General features: G+C 45.3%; 1 protein-coding gene across 42 annotated transcripts in view; it reads left to right on the top strand.

Annotated features, from left to right (window-relative positions):
• Positions 1 to 23,514, top strand: part of CACNA1C (calcium voltage-gated channel subunit alpha1 C) — a 767,747-nt gene that overhangs the window by 659,422 nt on the left and 84,811 nt on the right. For 19 of the 42 annotated variants that reach the window (XM_086714443.1, XM_086714446.1, XM_086714451.1 and 16 more), the window contains 11 exons: positions 4,104 to 4,236; positions 8,447 to 8,576; positions 9,769 to 9,828; positions 14,419 to 14,525; positions 16,686 to 16,773; positions 17,560 to 17,667; positions 18,499 to 18,551; positions 18,876 to 19,022; positions 20,389 to 20,590; positions 22,163 to 22,321; positions 22,940 to 23,050. In XM_086714443.1, the coding sequence (XP_086570569.1) occupies positions 4,104 to 4,236; positions 8,447 to 8,576; positions 9,769 to 9,828; positions 14,419 to 14,525; positions 16,686 to 16,773; positions 17,560 to 17,667; positions 18,499 to 18,551; positions 18,876 to 19,022; positions 20,389 to 20,590; positions 22,163 to 22,321; positions 22,940 to 23,050 (1,298 nt within the window). Of the gene's footprint in view, positions 1 to 4,103; positions 4,237 to 8,446; positions 8,577 to 9,768; positions 9,829 to 9,969; positions 10,030 to 14,418; positions 14,526 to 16,685; positions 16,774 to 17,559; positions 17,668 to 18,498; positions 18,552 to 18,875; positions 19,023 to 20,388; positions 20,591 to 22,162; positions 22,322 to 22,939; positions 23,051 to 23,514 lie in introns of all 42 variants that reach the window. The other 23 variants (XM_086714438.1, XM_086714458.1, XM_086714440.1 and 20 more) reach the window with 2 other exon arrangements.

Below are 23,514 nucleotides of genomic sequence, written 5' to 3' on the forward strand. Positions count from 1 at the left end.
TGGAGATAGTCATTCACTTACATGTACCAGGCACTGTGGCAGGCACCAGGGATACACCTGTGGGCAAGACAGAGAAGGCTGCTGCTCTCCTGGAGCTTACGTTTCAGTGGGGAGACAGACAATGAGCAAGAAAGGGGGCCAACTGAAAGGCAACATCAGGTGGCAGTAAGCAGCAAAGAAGTAATGAAACCAAGAGGTGTGTTACAAGTTACTCACTGGCACAGGCTGCTTTGGCTGTGTAGTCAGCGAAGGCATTAGGGGTGAAACCTGAATAAGTCACAGGAATTAGATGTATGGAAATGAGAGGAAAGAGCTTTCTAGGTGGAAGGCTAGCAATTGCAGAATCTCTTGGGCAGAATGTACCTGTCTGTGGAGGAATCCAAAGAGGCCAGTGTGCATGGAGCAGAGAGAATGAAGGGGAAAGATAGTGGGTGGGACAGGGACTAGGCAGGGGCAGGTGGGACAAGGCTTCAAAGGCCTCCTGAGAGGTTTGGATCTGAGCTGATGCAATGGAGAATCACCCGAGATTCTCAAGCAGAGGAAGACATGATCTAGTGTTGGAATTACCTTTGGAAGACTGTGCCGCATAAAGACAGGGCAGTAGATGGTCAGGATGAGGACTGGAGGCAGTGAGCATGTTAGCAGTGGTTCTGGTGAGAGGCAGTGGCTGCTCAGCCCAGGGTGGTGGTGCTGCAGACAGAGAAGTGGCAGGACTGGCACTGCATTTTGCAGGACTTGCTAGTGGCCTAGAAGTCAGGGGGAGAGAGTGAGCAGTGGAGGGAGATGAGGTTTTAAACTGAGCCAGCAGAGAAGATGCCCAGTGCAGCAACAGGGGCATCCTCAGCCTTATGTCTCAGTATTCCACCCACAAAGCTCACCTCAAGGTGCCAATCACGCCAATGAACTCTGGGGCTGCACTAAAAACTGTAAGTTCCTCGAGGGCAAGAACCACAGCTTTGTGTTCAGTACACTGTAGGCAGTAGGTGTTAGAAGTAATTATTTCTATTTGAATCGGCCATGAGCAAAATCACAGAAGTGAAAACGAGTGTCAAATGGGTAGGGGACATGGATCACCAAGGACCAAGAGTGGGGCATCCAGCCCCACAGTGGTTTTACTTTTGAGCACTGGACCCAGCCATCTGGAAAGCAGCAGCAACCCTGAAGTGTGGCAACACCTTACTGGCCACACTTCTCCAAACCCCAAGAATGGGGATGGGAAAACTGAAGATCCCAAGGGTGCCCTGGCATCTGGGAGTGGAAGTCTAGGTGACTCAGTTGCCAACCCCAAAAATGAACTTTACTTGACTTTTCCTCCCCTGCCAACCTCTCTCCTTACACTTAATACATGCAAAGCATCACATCTGTCAGATTTCTTTCCCTTTGAAGATTTGTGTTTGTCCTTCAGAAGTAGTTTCCTCTCAAACACTATGCCTGGAATTCAGCTCATGTGTGTCTGAATGGACCAACTGACTTGCTTCTCCCCAGGAATGGAAATCAGGGTAGAGCTTCACAAACCATGAGGCAAGCTATTGCAGATGAAAGAGCATGCAAAATTCTTCACCAGGAACTTGGAAAAACACAAAGCTAGTAAATATGTTTTTCTATAAACACACATGATTAAAATAAGCATTAAATTACCTGTTACCAAATTATCATGAATAAGAAAGTGTTGGGTCATTTAGAGCAAAACTGAAAAGAATACAAACAGCTGGGCAGGAATTTAAGATCCTTCTCAATTAAATTTCATTTATAAATATTGTGATTCAGGCCAACTCCTGTTTTACTTATTTTGCTTTACAAGGAGACTCTGCCTTTCTTTTACTTACCAAGGTTTGGTTAGAAAGCTTCAACCATTGGCCTGTTCACCTCGTGCCTCTCTTCTCCTAAAAATATTAATTGCTTTGCTGGTCAGCTCTAATTATGCCAGGGGATAAAAATTTGATTTATTCCTATATTCTGCTGGTCCCCCCAAAAAGCCTTGGGCCCCTAAATGCTTCTTGCTTGATAAAAAAAACACTTTCTGTGGTTGATGGGCATTGAGGAGGGCACTTGTTGGGATGAGCAATGGGTGCTGTATGGAAACCAGTTTGACAATAAATTATATTTAAAAAATAAAAAAAGAACCACTATCTGTGCCAGGCATTTTTTTTTCTTGGCACAACCTAGCTTCATTTTAACCAGAAGAAGAGAGAGCATGCAGAGACATGGCTGGTCCCTAAGATAAACGTCCTGTAACTATCTTTCCAACCAGCTTAGTCTCCACCTGACCCTCTTCTTTTGTAAAGTCCCTTTCTTTATAAAGCAGATGTTGATGTGAAAGTGTAATCATCAAAAAACAAGGGCTACTATGCGCTGAGCAGAGTGTCTCTCTCCAGGGTTTTCAGCACATGAAGAGATGGAACAGATACATGTAAAGTCAGGCATTCAAGGTATTTGGTCCCAAGTGCCAAGTGAATGCAGGAGAATGACAGGGCTGCTAGAATCACATGAAGGTCATTCTCAAGAGCCCAGGTATTCGGGAGAGCCAAGTGAATGATGCTGTCTTACCTGAGAGTCCTTCTGGCTCTACACCAGGAGATGAGAGCATTTCAAATAAGGAGACAGCATGAGGAAAGGAGAAAGCACACGGCGAGTGTATTCATTTCCTGGGGCTGTCATAACAAATTACCATGAACTTGGTGGCTTAAACCAGCAAATATTTATTCTCTCACAGTTCTGGAGCCTATAAGACTGAAAGCAGGTATTGGCAGGACCATCCTCTCTCTAAAGGCTCTGGAAAGAATCCCTTTCTCGCCTTGTCCCCATCTCTGCCAGTGGCCAGCAATCCTTGGTGCTCCTTGGCTTCCAGCCTCATCTCTCTGGTTTCTGCCTCTGTCTTCATGCGTGTGTGTGTGTGTCTGTGTCTCCTTATAAGAATAATAGTCCTTGGATTTAGGGCCCACCCCACTCCAGTATAACTTCATCATGACTATACATCTGCAAAGTTACTGTTTCCAAAGTAAGGTCATGTTCTGAGGTTCCAGGTAGGCATGAATTTTGGGGGGACGTTATTCAGGCCACTACTACAAACCTTCAGAAAACAGTTTGATGTGAGTGGAAAATTTGTTAGGGAATAACAGCAGGCAGAGATCAGACTGAGAAAGATGCTAAGCACTACTTACAGGCTAAGAGTCTTCTCTGTGGGTAGAGATAGTAACAACAGCTAACATTTATATAGCACTTGCTATGTGCCAGGCGCCACTCTGAGGTATGTATGTACTATTATCCCATTTGCAGATGGGGAAACTGAGACCAGAAAGACTAAATGCCAGAAAGAAACAGAGCCAAGATTTGGATCTAGACATGGCCAGAGAACCCATGTTGTTTTTACTCCCATTCCCTCTCTAAACATTTTTAAATGCATTTGACCAGAAAAAGATATATAGTAGTTTCCTTCCATGGGCAGTGGCCGTGTAAGCAAAGGATTTTGCTTTTGGTCCACAGTAAATGTGGCCCCTGCCCAGGATAACAAAGGGGCTTCTCAAACTAGTGTTAATGTCTAGTCTTTTGAATGAAGTGCCTGTTGTGGCCAACATCACTGTCCTATTATCCCTACAGCACATGAGTTTTTGGTATTTTTCAGGAATGGGAGTGTTGATTTTAAACTCCAAGGATGGAATTGATTGCAAGTCACCTAAGCCATACCCATTACCCTACCTGCAGCCTAGATGGACAGGCACACCTGGCAATGCCCCAGTCTTCCCCAATCACCTTTCCTAGTGCCTTACAACTAGAATGACCAACCATCCCAATCTGCATGGGACTGAGGAGTCTCTTGGGATGTGGGAATTTCAGTTTAAAAACCAGGACAGTCCTTGACATGAACTAGCCACCCTACTTACAACCCCCTTTGTCATGTGCTGCCAGAAAAGTCTCTCTAACAAAGATTCTAGCAGCGCTCACAGGGAGAGAGCTGAATGTCTTTGTTGATACCCTTCATTTTCAGAGATGCAAATGATGTCTTGATTCTGGTTGGTAGGAAGCTATCTGGAAGTAGGCAGCATAGTGGTAAAAACCTAGTGGGAGTAGTGGAGTTATTTAGAATGGTGCTTTTTTTCTTACAGGAGAAGACGATGAAGAGGAGCCTGAGATGCCTGTGGGCCCCCGCCCACGACCACTCTCTGAGCTGCACCTTAAGGAAAAGGCAGTGCCCATGCCAGAAGCCAGTGCATTTTTCATCTTCAGCCCCAACAACAGGTGTGCAAGAATGGTGGGGAAGGTGGGACTCTACTCTCTCCATGCTACAAGCACAACAGATGCTAACATCCTCCAGCCTCTGAGTGGAGCCTGGGACTCTCCCAACCCCCCACAACTTGTGCAAACAGGCACTGGTTTAGGGAAAAGTATCCTATATTCCAAATCAGAAGACTTGGGTCTGTTTTTCCCTCCATTTTTTGACACATGTAAACTCTATTTCTACACTTTTGGTGATTACTCTTGGTAATTTACTAAGTCTATTTAACTTAAAATCTGAAGTTAAGCAGTATCCTACACCTCCTCCTGCAAAATAGAAAGAGCTTATACTGTTTTAACTTCTCTCAGCCCTCCTACCTTACATGTTATTAATTAGTATTTTAGTCCTGTCCTTTATTTTTAACTTCACAAGTTAGACATTATTATCATTTTCATTATTATTATATAGACCAATGTATACTTGGATTTTCATACAACTTCCCATTTTACTCATTCACCATTTTTTCATGTATCTCAGTCCACCCTTCTATAATCATTTTCTTCCTAAAGCACATTCTTTAGAAGCCCCTAGTGTTTCTTTTTGTTGTTGTTGTTTTTGTTTATGTTTTTATTTATTTTTTTTACTATGAAATTTATTGTCAAATTGGTTTCCATACAACACCCAGTGCTCACCCCAGCAGGTGCCCTCCTCAATATCCATCACCCACCATCCCCTCCCTCCCACCCCTCATCAACCCTCAGTTTGTTCTCAGTTTTTTAAGAGTCTCTTATGATTTGGCTCCCTCCCTCTGTAACTTTTTTTTTCCTTCCCCTCCTCCATGGTCTTCTGTTAAGTTTCTAGGATCCACATAAGAGTGAAACCATATGGTATCTGTCTTTTTCTGTATGACTTATTTCACTTAGCATAACACTCTCCAGTTCCATCCATGTTGCTACAAAAGGCCATATTTCATTCTTTCTCATTGCCACATAGTATTCCATTGTGTATATAAACCACAATTTCTTTATCCATTCATCGGTTGATGGACATTTAGGCTCTTTCCATAATTTGGCGATTGTTGAAAGTGCTGCTATAAACATTGGGGTACAGGTGCCCCTATGCATCAGCACTCCTGTATCCCTTGGGTAAATTCCTAGCAGTGCTATTGCTGGGTCATAGAATAGATCTATTTTTAATTTTTTGAGGAACCTCCACACTGTTTTCCAGAGTGGCTGCACCAGTTTGCATTCCCACCAACAGTGCAAGAGGGTTCCTGTTTCGCCACATCCTTGCCAGCATCTATAGTCTCCTGATTTGTTCATTTTAGCCACTCTGACTGGCATGAGGTGGTATCTGAGTGTGGTTTTGGTTTGTATTTCCCTGATGAGGAGCGACGTTGAGCATCTTTTCATATGCCTGTTGGCCATCTGGATGTCTTCTTTAGAGAAGTGTCTATTCATGTTTTCTGCCATTTCTTCACTGGATTATTTGTTTTTCAGGTGTGGAGTTTGGTGAGTTTTTATAGGTTTTGGATACTAGCCCTTTGTCCAATATGTCATTTGCAGATATCTTTTCCCATTCCATTGGTTGCCTTTTAGTTTTATTGATTGTTTCCTTTGCAATGCAGAAGCTTTTTATCTTGAGGGGGTCCCAATAGTTAATTTTTGCTTTTATTTCTCTTGCCTTTGGAAACAGGTTGAGTAAGAAGTTGCTGCAGCTGAGGTCAAAGAGGTTGTTGCCTGTTTTCTCTTCTAGGGTTTTGATGGTTTCCTGTCTCACATTTAGGTCTTTCACCCATTTTGAGTTTGTTTTTGTGTATGGTGTAAGAAAGTGGTCCAGTTTCATTCTTCTACATGTTGCTGTCCCGTTCTTCCAGCACCATTTGCTAAAGAGACTGTCTTTATTCCATTGGATACTCTTTCCTGCTTTGTCAAAGATTAGTTGGGCATGTATTTGTAGGTCCAGTTCTGGGTTCTCTATTCTATTCCATTGGTCTATGTGTCTGTTTTTGTGCCAATACCATGCTGTCTTGATGATTACAGCTTTGTAGTAGAGGCTAATGTCTGGGATTGTGATGCCTCCCACTTTGGTCTTCTTCAATATTACTTTGGCTATTCGAGGTCTTTTGTGGTTCCATACAAATTTTAGGATTGCTTGTTCTAGCTCTGAGAAGAATGCTGGTGCAATTTTGATTGGGATTGTATTGAATGTGTAGATAGCTTTGGGTAGTATTGACCCAAAGCCCCTAGTGTTTCTTTATGTAAAGTCATTTGACCTGTTTATCTCTTGTTCTTATTTTCATTTCTTGTTCTTGAAAGATAGTTTTGCTGTGTACACAATGTTAGGTTGACAGGATTTGTCTTTTAATATATCAAAGGTATTATTACACTGTATTTTTCCTACTATCATTCCTTTGTAGATAATCTTCCCCTTATCTCTAGCTGTTTTGAATATCTTATGTTGCCTTTGGTATTGTATAGATATACTACCATGTGTCTAGATATGGATTTCTGGCCATTAGTCCTGCTTGGAATGTTATCAATTTATATTTTTCTCTAATTGTCAAAAAAAAACATTAAAAATTAGAATGAGAATTGCTAATTCTTGCAAAATTGCAGCCATAATCTCTTTCTGTTCTTTCCTTCTAGCATTCCAAGTAGACATATGTTAAACCTTCTCATTCTGTCCTCCTACGTCTTAATGTGTCTTATAAATCTTTCACCTCATTATATCTCTTTTAGTATTCAGGGTAGTTTTCTCAGTTATATCTTCCAATTTCTTAATTCTCTCTTTAACTTTGTCTACATTACTGTTTAAACCAGTTTTTATATTGACTTATTTTTTTTTTCATTTCAAACAATTCCATTTGCAGCTTGATTTTCTAGAACCATCTGTCTATATCTAATACTTCTCCTATTGATTCCTCAACTTTGTGATCAAGTCCTTTATTCTGTTAAATATTTCAAATATAGTTGTTACATTCTCTATCTGATATGTTCAGTATACACAGTCTTTGGGAGGGCGTTCTAAATCATTTATTTGCTGTTTCTTCTGATTTCTCATCTTAGAAGTTCATCCTCTTATGTGCATAATGATTTTTGATTGTGACCTCAGTACTTCATCAGATTCTTGTGGACCTAAATTAATATTGGGAAGCTTTCTTCCAGAGGCTTCTTAAGAGTGTTGGCTTAGCCTAAAGTCCCAAGTTTCAGTGCCCTACCTTAAGACTGGCTTGAAATGCAGTTTCCCCATAGCAGTGCTACTACTAGCATCTATTCTCAGGCAACTCTGCCCTTCCTGGATACCTATCACACAGACCCTGGCTCAGTGGATTTGCTTATTTGTTTGAAAAGGATAATCAATGCAGACCTTCTAACTCTAATGAAGCCAGAATTGTCTCATAGAGTTTGCCCTTTCCAAGATTTGCTGCTTCTGCAGCAGTGGGGTCTCTCAGAGCACTACAATGTTGTGAGAAGGAGTCTGAAAGCCTGGATTCAAGCCCTGAACACCGCACCCCCCCCCCCCCACACACACACACACAACACTCTACAAATTGTCTTTCTGGGCCAGCCTCTCCTTCCAGGGTTTCAGTGTTTTTACCTATAAAATGAAGATAATAACACCCATATCCCCTTCCTGAGCTGCCAGGATGAGATAGTATATGAGACACATTTGACATTCAAGGATTTAGCCTTTGTGGTACTACCAATGAGTGCCCAGAAAGTGTGGTATTGCATGCCTTGGAGCTATTACACAGGAGCATATTGCCTAGCCAGAGAGTAGGCTTAGCCAGCCTCTCAGCATCGACTCTGGGTGGGATCTGTTGTTCCCTATATATAAAAATATGAAGGAGATCTTATAAAATGATTTAATGATGGGGAAAAAGAAGTCCCCCCAAAAAAGCCAGTTGTTAATGTCACAGCAGTATATGAAAATATTGGGATTCCTGAAGGTCTCAGATGTAACCCTCCAAAATGTCAAAAGCTTACTGCCTGTGACAGTGCTTTATAGATGCAAAGTTCCAAAAAGATGTGCCTCACACTGAGGGTGTAGAGGGGGGTGGGATGTGATTGTCACTACCCTCAGCAGTAAGACCTCAGGTTGAAGATCCCACTCCCAAACTAACAAGCACCTTTCATAAGCTGAAAGAAGGAGTTGAGCTCCGGCGACCCAGGAGCTGCTTCTCTGACCTTTCTGACATACTTCGGTCCTTCTTTCCTCCTCCCCACACAGATTTCGCCTCCAGTGCCACCGCATTGTCAATGACACGATCTTCACCAACCTGATCCTCTTCTTCATTCTGCTCAGCAGCATTTCCCTGGCAGCTGAGGACCCTGTCCAGCACACCTCCTTCAGGAACCATGTATGCATTCCCTTTTGTCCCCTGCACCTCTTCTTCCCAAGGATGGGACTGGGCCCAGAGCTCTGTTGCCAACCTCAATCAGGACCCCAATTCCAAATACTATAATCAGATGCACAATAAACATTTCTTTAAGAGATTAGGGCTTTGGTAGAAACCATCATAAATGAATAAGAGAACCTGTACCCATATGCCTCAGGCTGGCCTGATTGGCAAAATTCGGGACGCTCATTGCCCTATGGATGTATCCCTGGTTCCCTATGTACTTAGTAAAAAGTAGCCTCTGACTTCCTGCCTTGCTCCCAATAAACTCTAACTGGTCCTAATCACCAAGCAGATAGGGGGAGCATTGGCAAATAGGTGCCAAAGATGAGGCTGACCTTATACAAAAGAGAGCTTCAGTGACCTTCTGTAGAGTAGAAAACTAAATTTAGAGACCCACCCAAGGCTCTGGTAAACAATATTAAAGGCCAGAATAAGAACTGCTCTATCTCAAAGCCTGAAGACTTTGTCAAATCCCAACCAGATGAACGTGAAGAGAAGAGTCCACCAACCTTAAGTCATACTCATGCCAAACCACTTGGTGGTCCTGCAGCCTGCTTGGTCCAGAGTTTTCTTTAAAAGGTGTTGGCCCTAGCTCTGATCCATCACCTGAGATATAACAGAGCGTGAACCACGTAGCCTGCCCCCAGCCTCGGCAGTCCTCACATTGAGGATCTTCCTTCCTATGCCCCAAAGAACACAACACCAGTATTTCCACCAACATGAGAAGCCAGCTGAGTCACACCAAAGTGAGTTAAGTATTTTGCATTTTCCTGCAATAAAAAGAAAACCCCACTCTCTTTCTTTTTGACAAGCATCCCAGTGGTCTGATTTGGGTTTGTAAGTAAATTGGATTAATGAGAAAAGCATCCAACCAAATGCTGCCCAGACCCAGGACCCTGGAAGCTCCCCTCACATGTCTGGGGACTTCGTGTGAAGCCACTAAGCTGCCTGAGGCCAGCCCCACTTCAGGATCCAATGCTGTGTATATGCTACTCATCTCCTAACTGTCTCCACATGGAAAAGCTTACATGACATGTAGTGTGGTTCTGAAGAGTGACTCCTTTTCTGGTGAATGTCCGCTGACCTCTCCTTCCATCCTGCTTCTCTCCCTTCCCACCCCATTCCCACCCTGTTTCTTTTTGTTTTGCAGATTCTGTTTTATTTTGACATTGTTTTCACTACCATTTTCACCATTGAAATTGCTCTGAAGGTAAAGCCCTAATGCCTCTCCCCATCCTGTCCTCCGTGAGCCTCCACTAGCTCTCTGCTACTGTCTGGCGCTAACACACATGTTTCTGTTGGTGTAGAGTTCACTCTCAGAGCCACTAATCCAATTGTGCTTATTTTTCAGATCCTAGGCAATGCAGACTATGTCTTCACTAGTATCTTTACATTAGAAATTATCCTTAAGGTAATGCAATCTGAGCAATGCACTCTCTGCCTATTTCTCTATATCTGCTGTCTCTTTTCTCTCTTGTTTCTTTCACTCACTCTTTTTTACTCTCAAGCATGAAATTTGATGAATTAGTACCCCTCACTTTGTGCCCCTCACTTTGTGCCCCTCACTTTGCTCAGGCTCAGAAGCTAGAAGAAACCCACCGCCACTGCTGTGCCTCCTCTCAGCCTGGAAGGCTGGAAGGCTCACAGTGTCAACACTGATGATGTCCTGTCACCAGGTCTGGCACTGTGCCAATGCGTGTTGTGCCCCACCACCCCCACACACCCTACCTCCAGGTCATTGATGACTGACCCCTGCTTAGAACTCCCCCTCCCTCCTCCTCCCCAGAGGAGATGCTGCACAAACTCCAAGAGTGGAAAAGCTCATGGGGCATGGGAAATCACTTTGTCCATGCCCTTGGACAGCCTTGGTCAACACCTTCCTCCATACAAGTGGCAGGTGCCAAGGCTAGGCTCCAGATGGGCCTGGGTGATAGGAATCATGGGCCTAATTAATGCAAGATTTGGGGCCAGTCTTCCATTGGGGGCTTTCAACAGACGACTGTAGATTACTTGAGTCCTCAGTTTCCTGTTGAAAAGCCTTGTTACGATGCCCCTTGCCCTAAGCATGAAAGAAGAACCAGGTCCCAAGCCCCGGTCCTGAGAGCACATGGAGCTGGCCCGGCCTGTGACTGGTGGCCCCAGGTGCTGCTGACCTCTGATGGCAGAACTTCTACGGACTTACCCCATCGGTAGAACCCACCTCTGAAAGCACTGGGATGAGAGAGATTGCTTTCTAAGTTTTATTTTATTACTTCTATTAATTTATAATTAATATATTATTTATATTTATTTTATTATTATTTCTAAGTTTTTCCAGTATACATCTGAGCCTCTAAAACAATGTATTGCCAAACCACTCCATCTGAGACTCAGGATGTGAGTTCTGAGACCCAGGAAAACTACATTTCAGCATTTGCTTTCTTCTCATTTACCTGAACAGGAGGGTTGTAGGCTCTAAAACATATCCTTCAGCTTGGTGTCTTCTTCCTGGGAGACTCATCTGGGACTCCTCCTCCCAAGGAGTCCAGGCTCCCTCTCCCCCTCCCTGGGACTGATGCCAGCCACTGTCCACATCTGACCATGTGCCACAGCTAGCCTGCAAACCCTTCTTTTCCTGATGCAACTTCTAAGTCATGACCCAGACCTTTAATGTACATGACAGTTTTGTCACATCCAGATACAAGTTGAGTGGGGCTGTTTTGAGTGTCCACTGTGTCTGTGTCCCCAAAAGGCTGAGCTGTCCAGACCTCCAGCTTCTGTCCCTGGTTCCAGTGACCAAGGGACTTCCTCAGGTTTCCTCTTCTACTCTAGGACAGTGGATCTGACCAGGCCCCAATCCCTGGGGGTGGGAAAAGGGAACCAAAAGCTGTCTACCTGCATTGAGATGTAGTCTGTAAAACCCCCTTTCCATGGTGAGCTGAGTTCTGGACTTCAGACTCAGGGAGGCACACAAACACCCAAAACTCTTTCCTGGTATAAGAAAAGCTCTGAGGCCCATTTCTCAGGACTCCTCCACAGAGCTTCCCTTATGGATTTCAGTGGTGCTGTTTATCCTTCAGGATTGCCATGCAAACAGAAGTGAAAGATCTCTTTGTAAACATTATCATGGGAAGAGCCTTCCCTCCCTTCACCCTCTCCCTCTTCTACTCCCTTTGATGCTCAGTGTGCTTCTAAATATAAAGCCCAGTCCCCACCCCACTTCCCTGCACCTCCTTCCACTGGGCCCCTCTGCCTTGCCTGAAGGCTCAGCTTTCTACCTGGCACAGACAACAACGGTCTCATTGTCCAAGGGGCATTTAGTGTCAAGAACAATTTAAAGACCTGGGGATATTTGGCCTTAAGAAGAAAAGGCTTGTAGGACCATGACTGTTGGCCTGAATACTGCAAAATACTGTCACATAGAGGAGGGATGAGGTGAACTGGGCCTAGCAGTAAATACAAGTTATAGGATACATCTAGTAACTAGAAGAGCTGCCTGGGGAGGCAGTGGTCGCCTGTGACTGGACAGAGCGGCTTTCCTGCCCTTCAAGTTCAGAGAGTCAGCAATCTCATGGCCACCTTTTTTTTTCCTGAGGCTGAAAATACCACGGCAATAGGCTTTTCCTATGCAATGGCTTAGAACTGTGTGGCTATTAACAAAACGGGGTATGGAAAGGACACTTTGCACTGAGTACCTGAACCTGGCCTCTTCTGTTGTCTTAAACAGCTAGACTAATTTTCAAATAAATTCTCATTTTTCAGCACCCAGTTGCCCTTTCTCCTAAGGCCACTCTGCTGGCCCTGCCCAGGCATGTCCCTCCCACCCCTTACACACACACACTTTTTGGAGTGCTGGTCTCATTCTAGGTCCCTGACAAATAGGACCCCAAAGTCAAAGGACAGACGTTGGCACTGTGAGACCTACTAGTGCACCTATTCAAGGAGTGCTCTTCCCTGACCGTGGAGGGCTCTGTGATGCTCAGTAGTGTCCTCACAATATTTGAGACAAGAGTGAGGCAGGGTCAGACTCAGTGCCTTCTCTGAAACTAAAAGTGAATGGCTAGGGAAGGTGCTTGGCCTTCTGCAGGCACAGAGGCTCTGTGTTTAAGTGAATTATAGGAGCCACCCAAATCCAGTCCCTGCAGTCCTAGATCTTTACTCAAAGACAGGACAGCAAGCCCCTCCTAGATTTTCACTGAGAGACAAGACAGTAAGCTCCTCCAGATGGCAAGCCTATATTCCCCTGCAACCTTTTATATAATATACCCACTTCTAGAAACTGTTGCAGGACACAGGTGCCTGAGTCCCCTGTGACCCCCTGCAGTAGGAGATAAATGGAAAGAATTAGGTTGCAAGAGCTATTTTTGTCAGTTCCCCCTGTGTTTGCTTTTGAATTGCTCTGCGGACATGCTGCCTTGGGCATGCTCTGATTCCAGAGAGATAAACTGGACCCCAGATGACCAGGGAGCTGCTCTCAGTCTCTCAGCCACTGGCTCCAAATTGTTCCCTTTGGCTGATGCATCACGGCCCATGGCCTTTCACAACCCTTAACCTGGAAATCTGCTGGCTCTTAATTCAAATCAACAGAATTGGAAAGGCTATTTGTTGAGCATCTACAGTGACTTTATACTGAGCTCAGAGAGAGATAATAATAGCCAAGTCCTGTAACAATAATCACCATCCCATGTGCTCCCGTTTTAGTCTTCAAAGGACCTCCATGTTGCCTTTCTATGTGTGCCTCATAAAGACAGGGAATAGTATGCCCACTTTGTAGATGGGGAAACTGAACATCCTTATATAGGAAGAATCCAGAATTCAAATCCAATCTATCTGGCCTCAAGTTTAGTTTTCTCTGATGATAGTAAGTGTTTTACCTGTAATAACTCATTTGATGCCAATAACCCTAGAGGGTAGACATTATCATTACCCTCATTTCTCAGATGAGGAAACAGGGACATAGAAGCTAAGTAACTTGTTCCAGGCCATACAAACAAAATATGATAGAGCTGGGATTCAAACTCAGGCAGCCTGGCTCCAGAGCCTATGCTTTTAACCATGGTCCCACATTGTCCCTCTGTGTGTTCACATAGCTTGGACCTTAAAGAACATCAGTCTAAAAGGAAGATAATAGAATTGAGTTTAGAATATTTGGCATAGATCATAAACACTAATTAAGGTTAGGAAATGGAGGAATGCTAATTGCCAAATGTATTGGTAGAACTTCTCACTGGGCACTAGGATGCCCAAGACTTGGGTTTGCCCAAGACTGAAGAGTTGCCTGGGTGGTACACAGGACTTTCAGTACCAAAACAGGAATCCTGGGAAAACCAGGACAGTTGGTCACCATACTAGGTGTGTCCCACCTTTCCCCAGATGCCTAGTATCTGAATCTGGCTCTGGGGGTTGGGAGAGGAGGTTGGGAAGTTTGCATACAAAGGGAAACCTGGTCTGGGCAGTGTCAGCAAAAGACTCCTCAGGGCCAGGATCAGGGACCTGTGATGAGGAACAGTGGAAAATGAGAGATAGATGGCAGGGCCCAATCTGAAAAGGCTTCAAATATGGAGTCTGGTGTGGTCTAGTAAGTGGAAGGAGCCACTTAACAATCCTGAGCCTGGAATTCTTTTGTGGTTATGTACATGATTGCAGAATATTGTCCTTGGCCCTGCCTCTCTTTCTGCAGTCCTGCCTGCCCCCAGTCCTCTCACTGCTCTTCAGCTTGCCCTACCCAAAGGATGCTGTGGGAGGAGAGGGAGGCATGAGGGGGTCTCTGGAGCTTGGGCAGGGACCACTCATGCTCATGTTTCTCTTTGCCTCCCTGCAGATGACTGCTTATGGGGCTTTCCTACACAAGGGCTCTTTCTGCCGGAACTACTTCAACATCTTGGACCTGCTGGTGGTCAGCGTGTCCCTCATCTCCTTTGGCATCCAGTGAGTAGGACTCCCTCAGCCAATGATGGGGCCACACAACTAGAAATGGGTGTCAGAGAGAACGATCAAGACTCTGAAGTCTTGCATGGCCACCAGTCTATGACAGGAACAGGGAGGGACCCCTGAATTGTACAACATGATGGCTTTCTGTCACATCCTCAATGGTGTGACACTTGGGGGGTATGTCCATCCAGCCAGAATATGTTTAAAATATATGGATCTTGGCATGACAGGCAGGACCAGGCCCAGTTATAATGAGAGGAATGCCTCCAGGGCCTTCATATCTCCTCTACTACCTGCCCAGTGCCCTTGGCTACCCTCAGCTCCAACGGCCCTCCATTGCCATAACCAGCCCTGATATTCCAGTCCATCTTCCCTCCCTTTCTCTCTCCAGTCAAAGCACCTGATGAGAAGAAGGGAGTGGGGGACAGAGAAAGAGAGGAATTACAGATTCTCAGTCTTGGCTGCATAGTGGAATAGACTGAGTAGTTTCAGGAAAGACATTTGCCTAGATCCCTCTCCCCAAATTTTTATCTAATTGGTCTGGGCTACAGGCTCGGGCTTTAGGAATTTTAAAAGTTCTCTGGGTGACTCCACCATATAACCAAGGTTGCCAATTTGCTCAGGTTTAAAAGGATCCAATTACTAATTTCTCCCAAGTTCTATCTGCTGATAACATTAACTCTGCCTTCAACTTAAAAGCCCTTTCACATGCACAATCTTCTACTGTCCTCACAAAAAAAGCTGCAGGCAGGGCAGGGACTGTTACCACCATTTTATAGATAGGAAGACTGAGGTTCGGGGCATGAGATGTGCCCAAGGTTATACCAATGGCAGAGGAAAGGGGTCCTGGGTGTCTTTTCCCAAGGGTGTTTTCATGGTAAGCCTAGAAAGAGCAGACATGGGAGGAACAGGAGTGAGACACTCTCTGTGATCATCTGTTATCATCTCTGTGATCATCTTAGCTGTCTGCTGGGAGCCTACAGGTCTAGATTCTAATCCCAGCACTACCACTAAACTACTATTTAACCTTGAACCAAGAACCACCCCCCCTTTAGTCTGTGCTTTCTGCACCTAACCTTAAAATCCCTTCCATTGCCATTCAGTACAAACAGACTCCCTCCCTGAGATACTTGGATAACTAGGAATGCCCTTTGAATCCTTTCAGATAAAAGAACCATGAACCAGAGAAATCAGATCTACCAGCTCCCTCCTGAGCACATTATCCTAACCTCATGCTGATGTGTCATACATTTTTTAGGTCCCAAAGTGTGTACAAGGCTCTCTGAAAGACTGTGAGGATATCTCAAGCAAATGGGTAGTGTGTGAGGGTTGAGATAGAGACCACCTGGATGGATGAATAACTCCAGAAACCATGCAGGCTTCCTGCTGAGGGGCTTGTGGGGAGAACTGCACCTTAGTGCCTCATTTCCACTAGGGAACAGCAAAAGCCGAGGCTCCCAGAAATCCTGGCCAAGCCCTAGCATCCAGGCATGTGGAACCTGCTGTGTAGAATCCATTCCTTCAAGTCCTGAGTGTGTTATGAATGGGTGGTTTTATATACACCTGTAATGGGCAACTGCCTGGAGAACACCAGAATAGCTCCTCCATCACCTCCAGCCAACAAGGCCTGAAGCTCCACCATCTGTATAACATTTCTTCGAGATCGGTGATGTCTTCATCAGACATAATAATAAAAGCTACCATTTATTCGGTTCATAATATGCACCAAGCACACTGCAAATGATGCAGATACTGTTTCCTCATTTAATCCCTGCAACAACTTATGAGGTCCACTTTACAGATGAAAAAGTTAGGGAATTTATCCTCTGTGAATTGGCTGTTAAGTGACAGAGCTGGGGTTCTCTTTTCTTTACTAAAGCTCCCCTGAGTAACACATTATATTGCTAATGACTTCTGGTAAATTGCTTTTCATATTATTTACACACCAACAGGAAGTCCCAGGGTCACTGGCAAGTTTCAGGCTCTTCTAGGATGGTAGATGGGAGTAGAGAATTGTCCCAGGATAAGAAAGTCCTCAAAACAGACTTTACACTTTCTCAAGTTTGCCTGGGGTCAGCCTGTCAGGACACCCCCTCACATTATTTCCTGCTCCACCACAACAGGAGCTTACTCCCCTGCCCTGTTTCTCTCTCCCAGGTCCAGTGCAATTAATGTGGTGAAGATCTTGCGAGTTCTGCGAGTCCTCAGGCCCCTGAGGGCCATCAACAGGGCCAAGGGACTAAAGGTGAGAAGGGTGGGCCTAGGTGAGGAGCCATCAGCAGAGCAAGCATCAACCCAGCTGTGGACTGGGGGGATATAAGTGAGGCAGGGGGGTGGGGGTGGAGGGCTGGACAGAGGAGAAATGGCCGGAGCAAATGGCTGCTGTGTTAGAGCCTGGACTCTCCAGCCTGTACTTCTAGTCCCACTTCAGGCTAAAGAGAACAAGGATAGGCAGCTGTTCAAAATCAGAACTTCTAGGGGCTCCTGGGTGGCTCAGTCAGTCAAGTGTCTGACTCTTGGTTTCAGCTCAGGGCATGATCTCATGGTTCACGAATTCAAACCCCTCATCAGGCTCTGTGCCCAGCTACATGGAGCCTGCTTGGGATTCTCTCTTTCTCCCTCTTTGCCCCTCCCCTGCACTCTCTCTCTCTCTCTTAAAATAAATAAAATAAACAAAAAAACCAAAATCAGAACTTCTAAGCAAAACTTGTGCATAAAAGAGACACACACACAAACCCAGGGCCCCCACATGAAGATGAGGCCCCCATATTCCTCCACCTATAAAATGGGAAACTAGCAGGGCTTTTGTCCCTATAGTCACCTAAAGCCCAACAAAGGACTTTGAGTTCCATTGGATCCCATCACCATGTGAACCTGGGAAGGTGCTTTGCCTCTTTGAGTCATATTTTCACTCTGGTGACAAAGGGGCTGTCCATGAGCCTCCCTCAGAGAGGTTCGTGCCTTGGCTAACGGAAGCTCAGGCTGTAGGCACTTCCTGAAACCTGTCCCCTGCCTTCCCTTCCCACCACAGCACGTGGTCCAGTGCGTGTTTGTTGCCATCCGGACCATAGGGAATATCGTGATTGTCACCACGCTGCTCCAGTTCATGTTCGCCTGCATCGGGGTCCAGCTTTTCAAGGTAATAGCTTGGCTCTGATCTGTGCTCCTGCTTCCTTCCCCTCCTGTCAGCATGCCTGAGAAAGATTGCTGGCAGATACACTCAAAAGAGGACAGCGGCCTGGGTCAGACTTAGGATGAGTGGAACCTCCAAACACCCTCCCCTCAGCTTCCCCCACTGGAAAGGAGGACTCTCCACCAAGCCAAGGACCCCCTTGGTCTTGCAGCGCAGCCTGCCTTTCTGATCCCTTCCCTTCCTTCTAGCAAGAAAGGGAGAGGGACTTTTATCCTCTGAAGCCTCATGCCAGTCACCTGCTCAAACCTCTGCAGTGGTCCCCCATTATTGACAGCATCAAATCCACCCTTCTCCAGCCAGCTTTCAGAACACTGCATCCATCCGGTTCTCTCTCACTGCCTCCTGCCCCGCTACAGTGAGGCTGGCTTCCTTGGTTTCTGCTCTTTCTGCCTTAATCCTTTTATTTCTGAAGCATTCTTCCCCCTGCCCTCTCCCACTGACTATATAAATTCACCTGATTTCCGGCCATTTAATTTGTCCCTCTGAGACCTGTTCCACTTCCACCTTCTTTAGGCCAGCCAAAAGAGTCCAGCTCTTGTGGAGTGGAGTTCCCCCCTTTTTTAAAAATTTCAATGGTACATCCAGCACTAAGCATCTTTATTCACTGACTGCTTGGTATATGTGAGTCATGGCTTCCTGGTTAGATTCTGCTCACCTTGTCCTTTTTGCCCCAAGTTCCTAGCACAGTGCTGGGCTATATACATGATCACTAATCATTTCTTGACTGATTCATTGATTAATGAACATCTCCAATCACTTTGTTCTTTTGCCTTCCAGGGAAAGCTCTACACCTGTTCAGATAGTTCCAAGCAGACTGAGGCGGAATGCAAGTGAGTACAACCTGGAGGGCAGCCAGCACAAAGGATAGTTAATTCTGGGAGGTTAGTGACTTGGCCTGAGAGGAAGGACAGTCCATTCTTTCTCAGATAGCACTGACAGGTGGACTTCTACCTTTGGGTAATGTGATACTGTTGACATGAAATGTAAGATTATCTGTTCTTGAAAGGTCTACCCACTGAAGTTCTTCACAACGGCTCACACTGTGGGGTTTAAGCCTAGCCAGTCTCATCCCACCCAGCAAGCCAGGAGTCATTGGTGGGTCAGGTGTGAAGGAAGGTGAGAAACACAAGAATTAACTCTTCCTTCTTTCTCAGGGGTAACTACATCACATACAAGGATGGGGAAGTTGACCACCCCATCATCCAGCCTCGCAGCTGGGAAAACAGCAAGTTTGACTTTGACAATGTTCTGGCAGCCATGATGGCCCTCTTTACCGTCTCCACCTTTGAGGGGTGGCCAGAGTGAGTATGCAAATCACAGCCTGTCCACCCTGATATTAGAGCCCAAGCTATTCCCCCAAGTTTTATTACTGTCCCACACTCAGGTCGTGCTTACCTGTGTCCTCCCCAAACAATGAGGCTTTGTTCCTAGACAATCTGCATACCATGGTCACTGCTGAAACATAGACTATTCTTTTTCTGGAAGATGTCAAATTTTCAGAAATTCCAAACAAAAATGATCTTCTTTTAGCTCTCCTTCCTTACTTCAGAGTGAGCTGCAATGATAGGGGTCTTTATCATTACTCTCATGGCACATAGGAATGGGGTGAGTTTCTCTAGGTATGAGCCTTTAGATAGCCCTTAGACAGGATTCAAAATTACTGATCCCAACATGCACTCAATGTGGGTAGAGATGGCAAAGATATCTGTTTTAGACTCTACCTCAGTCTCCTTGGAAAAAGCCTTGTCTATAATTATGGTGAAAAGTAAGAAAAGGATGGAAGCCTGAGTCCAAATTCCTCTGCAGAGATCATGCCTAGACCAGCCTGGTTGGCCCTTTACACTGTTATCACCTCTACCAGGCAGCTTGTGCATCAGGTGTTCCATATATCTTTGTATAGACACCTGCTTCCCCGTACGCCCCACCCAGTGCACTCCAGGGAAATTATCATCTAAAAGAAAGAAAATTCTAAATATTCCTAAGTCAGTAACCACACATGGATCTTAGATAAGAGTCCCATTATTATATGGTAAAATATAGATGATACCTAGAGAATAACCAAGTACTGTGCAGAGTAACAAAAGAAAGAGAGGAGTTAATCCCTGTCCATGAAGAGAAACATACACATATAATGGCATACACATATAAACTACCTAAGTATAAACCCAAACCATTGTTGGTGATCTGAATAAGCTTGGGTCATTTTTACCTAATATTTTTATCTAAATGGATATTTGCTCTCAGATAGATTTATTTTATGCTCACTGTAACATCCTCTGAGCCTATGCCAGTTTGCAAAGCTGTTTCAATATTTACTAATGTTTCCAGTATTTGAAATCAATGTCCATGACTCATTTTACAAATTCTTGACAGTTTCAAAACACCCTCGTATACACTATATCAACTATCTTGCCAGGTAGGAAAGTCAGGAATTACTGTCTCTCCATTTCACAAATGAAGAATCTGAAGCTCAAGAGATTTATTTGTCCATGGTCCCACCCCAGTAAGTGGCAGAGCTGGAACTTGAACCCAGATCTTCTGACTCCCAGCCTATAGCTGTTTCCAGCACCCTTGATCCTGAGGATACCTAGGAGTAGTGGTGCTGTCACTCCACAGAAGTGACACTGCTTCTCCGGTTCCCTCTGTGGGGCCTGTCTCCTCCTGCAGGCTGCTGTACCGCTCCATCGACTCCCACACAGAAGACAAGGGCCCCATCTACAACTACCGTGTGGAGATCTCCATCTTTTTCATCATCTACATCATCATCATTGCCTTCTTCATGATGAACATCTTCGTGGGTTTTGTCATCGTCACCTTCCAGGAGCAGGGGGAGCAGGAATACAAGAACTGTGAATTGGACAAGAACCAGGTAGCTTTCTAGGAAGAGAGGAACAGGTGGCAGGGCCGGGTGGGGAGAATGCGAGGAATAACAGCAGTTGGCAGCCTGTGGCCAACCCAGAAGAGAGGCTGAGGTCAGAAGAGAGATCTATGCAGATGCTAAGATCATCTGTCTGCTCCTCAACAAGGGAATAGGGCTGTCAGTCTTCTGGAAGGCCCTGGACAAAAGAAATGCAAATCTCTGCAAATCCTGAATCTGGCATTCAGCCAACAAATATTTGTTAAGCACCTACTTAAGGAGACTCCATGATAGATGCTGTGAGAAAAAAACCTCACACCCTATCTCTTAGAAGTTAACAAGTTAATAAGTGCCCACGTGGGTTGGCACACTGATAATGAAGAAAGAAACTAGAGCAATGAGGCAGTGAGGATTTCAGGGGTGAGGAAGAGAAGGGCCTTAGAAAACCCTTAAATGGTTTAAGTAAAACACAGAGGCCTATGCATGAGGTGGGGGCAAGAAAGAGGCTTCAGTAGGAATAATGTGATAATGCCAGGACAGTAAGGTATTCTGTGGCCTCTGAGAAAGTTGGCAACTCCATCAGTGAAGAATGAAGCTGTTACAGTGGGCTGCAACATGTTGTCACTGAGGTCAGTTCCCCAGCTAGACTCCTCAATGGGGAGAGTAAGGAGGAGTTATATCCCTGTGTGTGAGTAACTTAAGGTCTCATATGGGAAAGCACATAGCACAAGACACTCAGCTCTACACCAGTTAGACCAGCTGGACCTCTCATGGACTTTGATGTAAACATCTTGAGTTTAGACTCATCATTCTGGCTGTTCTATGACCTTTGGATTGGAAGAAAGACAGGAAACAAGGAGACCAATTAGAAAATATAGATGAGAGATGATTAGACCCTCATCTACTATCAGGTTAATGATAGTGGAGGTGGAGAAAATAAGAGGAAATAAAATTGGTCAGGCTTAGAGATTGGGTGTGGAGGCTGAGAGTAAGGGAAGAGGCTGGAATGACTCGCCAGTTCCTGACATAGGAATCTGGGCACAGTGCAGAGAAATGAACTAGATCTGTTCTGGAGTCTCAGGAATGTCGTCAGCCTAAGATCTCCTCCCCTATCCATGAACTATCTTCAGATCTTGTGTACATGGGTAAATAAGGAAGATTGACTTAGGATAGGAGGAAAAGTTGAGGAGGGAAGTGCCCCAAGGAGCATCTGTGGTATAGGAAATAACCAATGGGAAGAGGAACTGTCATTCAGTATTTATCAAATGCCAACTAAGTGTTGGCAGCATACCAGACATTACCAAGTTGAGAAAATGAGACACAAACTCCATGACTAAATCTTGGTAAGGAGATTGACTAGAGGCAATTCTTTCCTTCATTTAGGGAGTTACAGAAAATTTTTTTAAAAGTCCAAATAGTCTCTCAAACCTATAAATGAGTAGAGCAGTAGATTATTTCTCTGACTCCCAAGGTGTATAGTTTCATCCACATCCCACCCTCCTCTGCCATCCCCACACACATCATCCAGGTTACTAACCCCCTCTCTCCATTCCCACCCCAACCCTCCCGCTGCCTCCCTCCCAGCGACAGTGTGTGGAATATGCCCTCAAGGCCCGGCCCCTGCGGAGGTACATCCCCAAAAACCAGCACCAGTACAAAGTGTGGTACGTGGTCAACTCCACCTACTTTGAATACCTGATGTTCGTCCTCATCCTGCTCAACACCATCTGCTTGGCAATGCAGGTCAGTGCAGGGGGGCCCTGGATACGTGATGCCTGCAGGAGGGAAAATGCTAGGGGAAGATATGAAGTGTAGAAGACCTGCCTGGCTGTCTCTAGCGTGTCACCTTCACATTGACCAAGGAAGCAGAAAGAGCAGAACTGTCTTCTTTTCCCAGAAAGAGAAAGATAAGTGTCCCTTTCAAGGATGAGCTCCTCTCTGGCATCTTATGAAAGAATCCATAGGAGCCTGGGTTAAGAAAACATTTAGAGTGAAGGAAATGGAGAACAGAGGGGGAGCTTGAAGAGCTCATTATTGTCAGTGAGGCATGGGTGTAGAGGTTGGTTCTGTATCCACCTGTCTTCAGAGAAGTCAACTTGTGCTTAAGCTCTCCTGAGAGCCAGAAGTCTCCATAAAGTTGTCATAACCAATCAAAGCAGGAACACAGAATTCTGCCAACCTGCATTTTCAGAGCTAGCAGAGAAGGGAAGAATTTGCAGGTTTTCCTGAGTCCATCTTACTGCCCATGGAGATGTGAATGGCCTTCCAGGTTTTAGTTCAAAGAAGATCTCTGTTGAGAGGAGGGTGGTGAGGAGTAGGGATGTTCCTGCCTCATTTTCACAATCTTTCCCCTCCCCTCAGCACTATGGCCAGAGCTGCCTATTCAAAATCGCCATGAACATCCTCAACATGCTCTTCACTGGCCTCTTCACTGTGGAGATGATTCTGAAGCTCATTGCCTTCAAACCCAAGGTAGGCCTCTGAAAAAGGTGTCTGATCTGCAGGTACCAGAGAGATGGAGAAGAAGGGGAGGAAGGAGTGCCAGTATTGAAAGAAGGAGAGTGAGGGACAAAACTAATCAGTGAAAGACCCCATGTTCTTGGAAGACAAATGTTTTACCTCCTAAATCTACCAGGAGTTGGACCAGGACAACCCCTTGAGATAGAGTCTCTACTCTAGTCCATGGCTGGGATATACAGGAACCAGACTCCTCCTTGAGCCAAGCCTCTTCTTCCAAGGAGGCAGATGATGGTCCTTCTTTTCCCCTTTCCTACCCTGTCTCCACCCTCACCCCCCAACACATAATCTAGAAGAAGCTATTCCCACCAACTGGCAAACCAAACCTCTTCACAACCAGCCCCCCAGATTCACTCAGGCTGCTGTTCTACTCTTCTCTCACTTCATCAGCTGCACAGACCACCCTCAAGCTCAGCCAG

The sequence above is a fragment of the Puma concolor genome, chromosome B4 (genome assembly GCF_028749965.1).
Source record: "Puma concolor isolate L17-30 chromosome B4, mPumCon1.1.hap2, whole genome shotgun sequence".
NCBI lineage: Eukaryota > Metazoa > Chordata > Mammalia > Carnivora > Felidae > Puma > Puma concolor.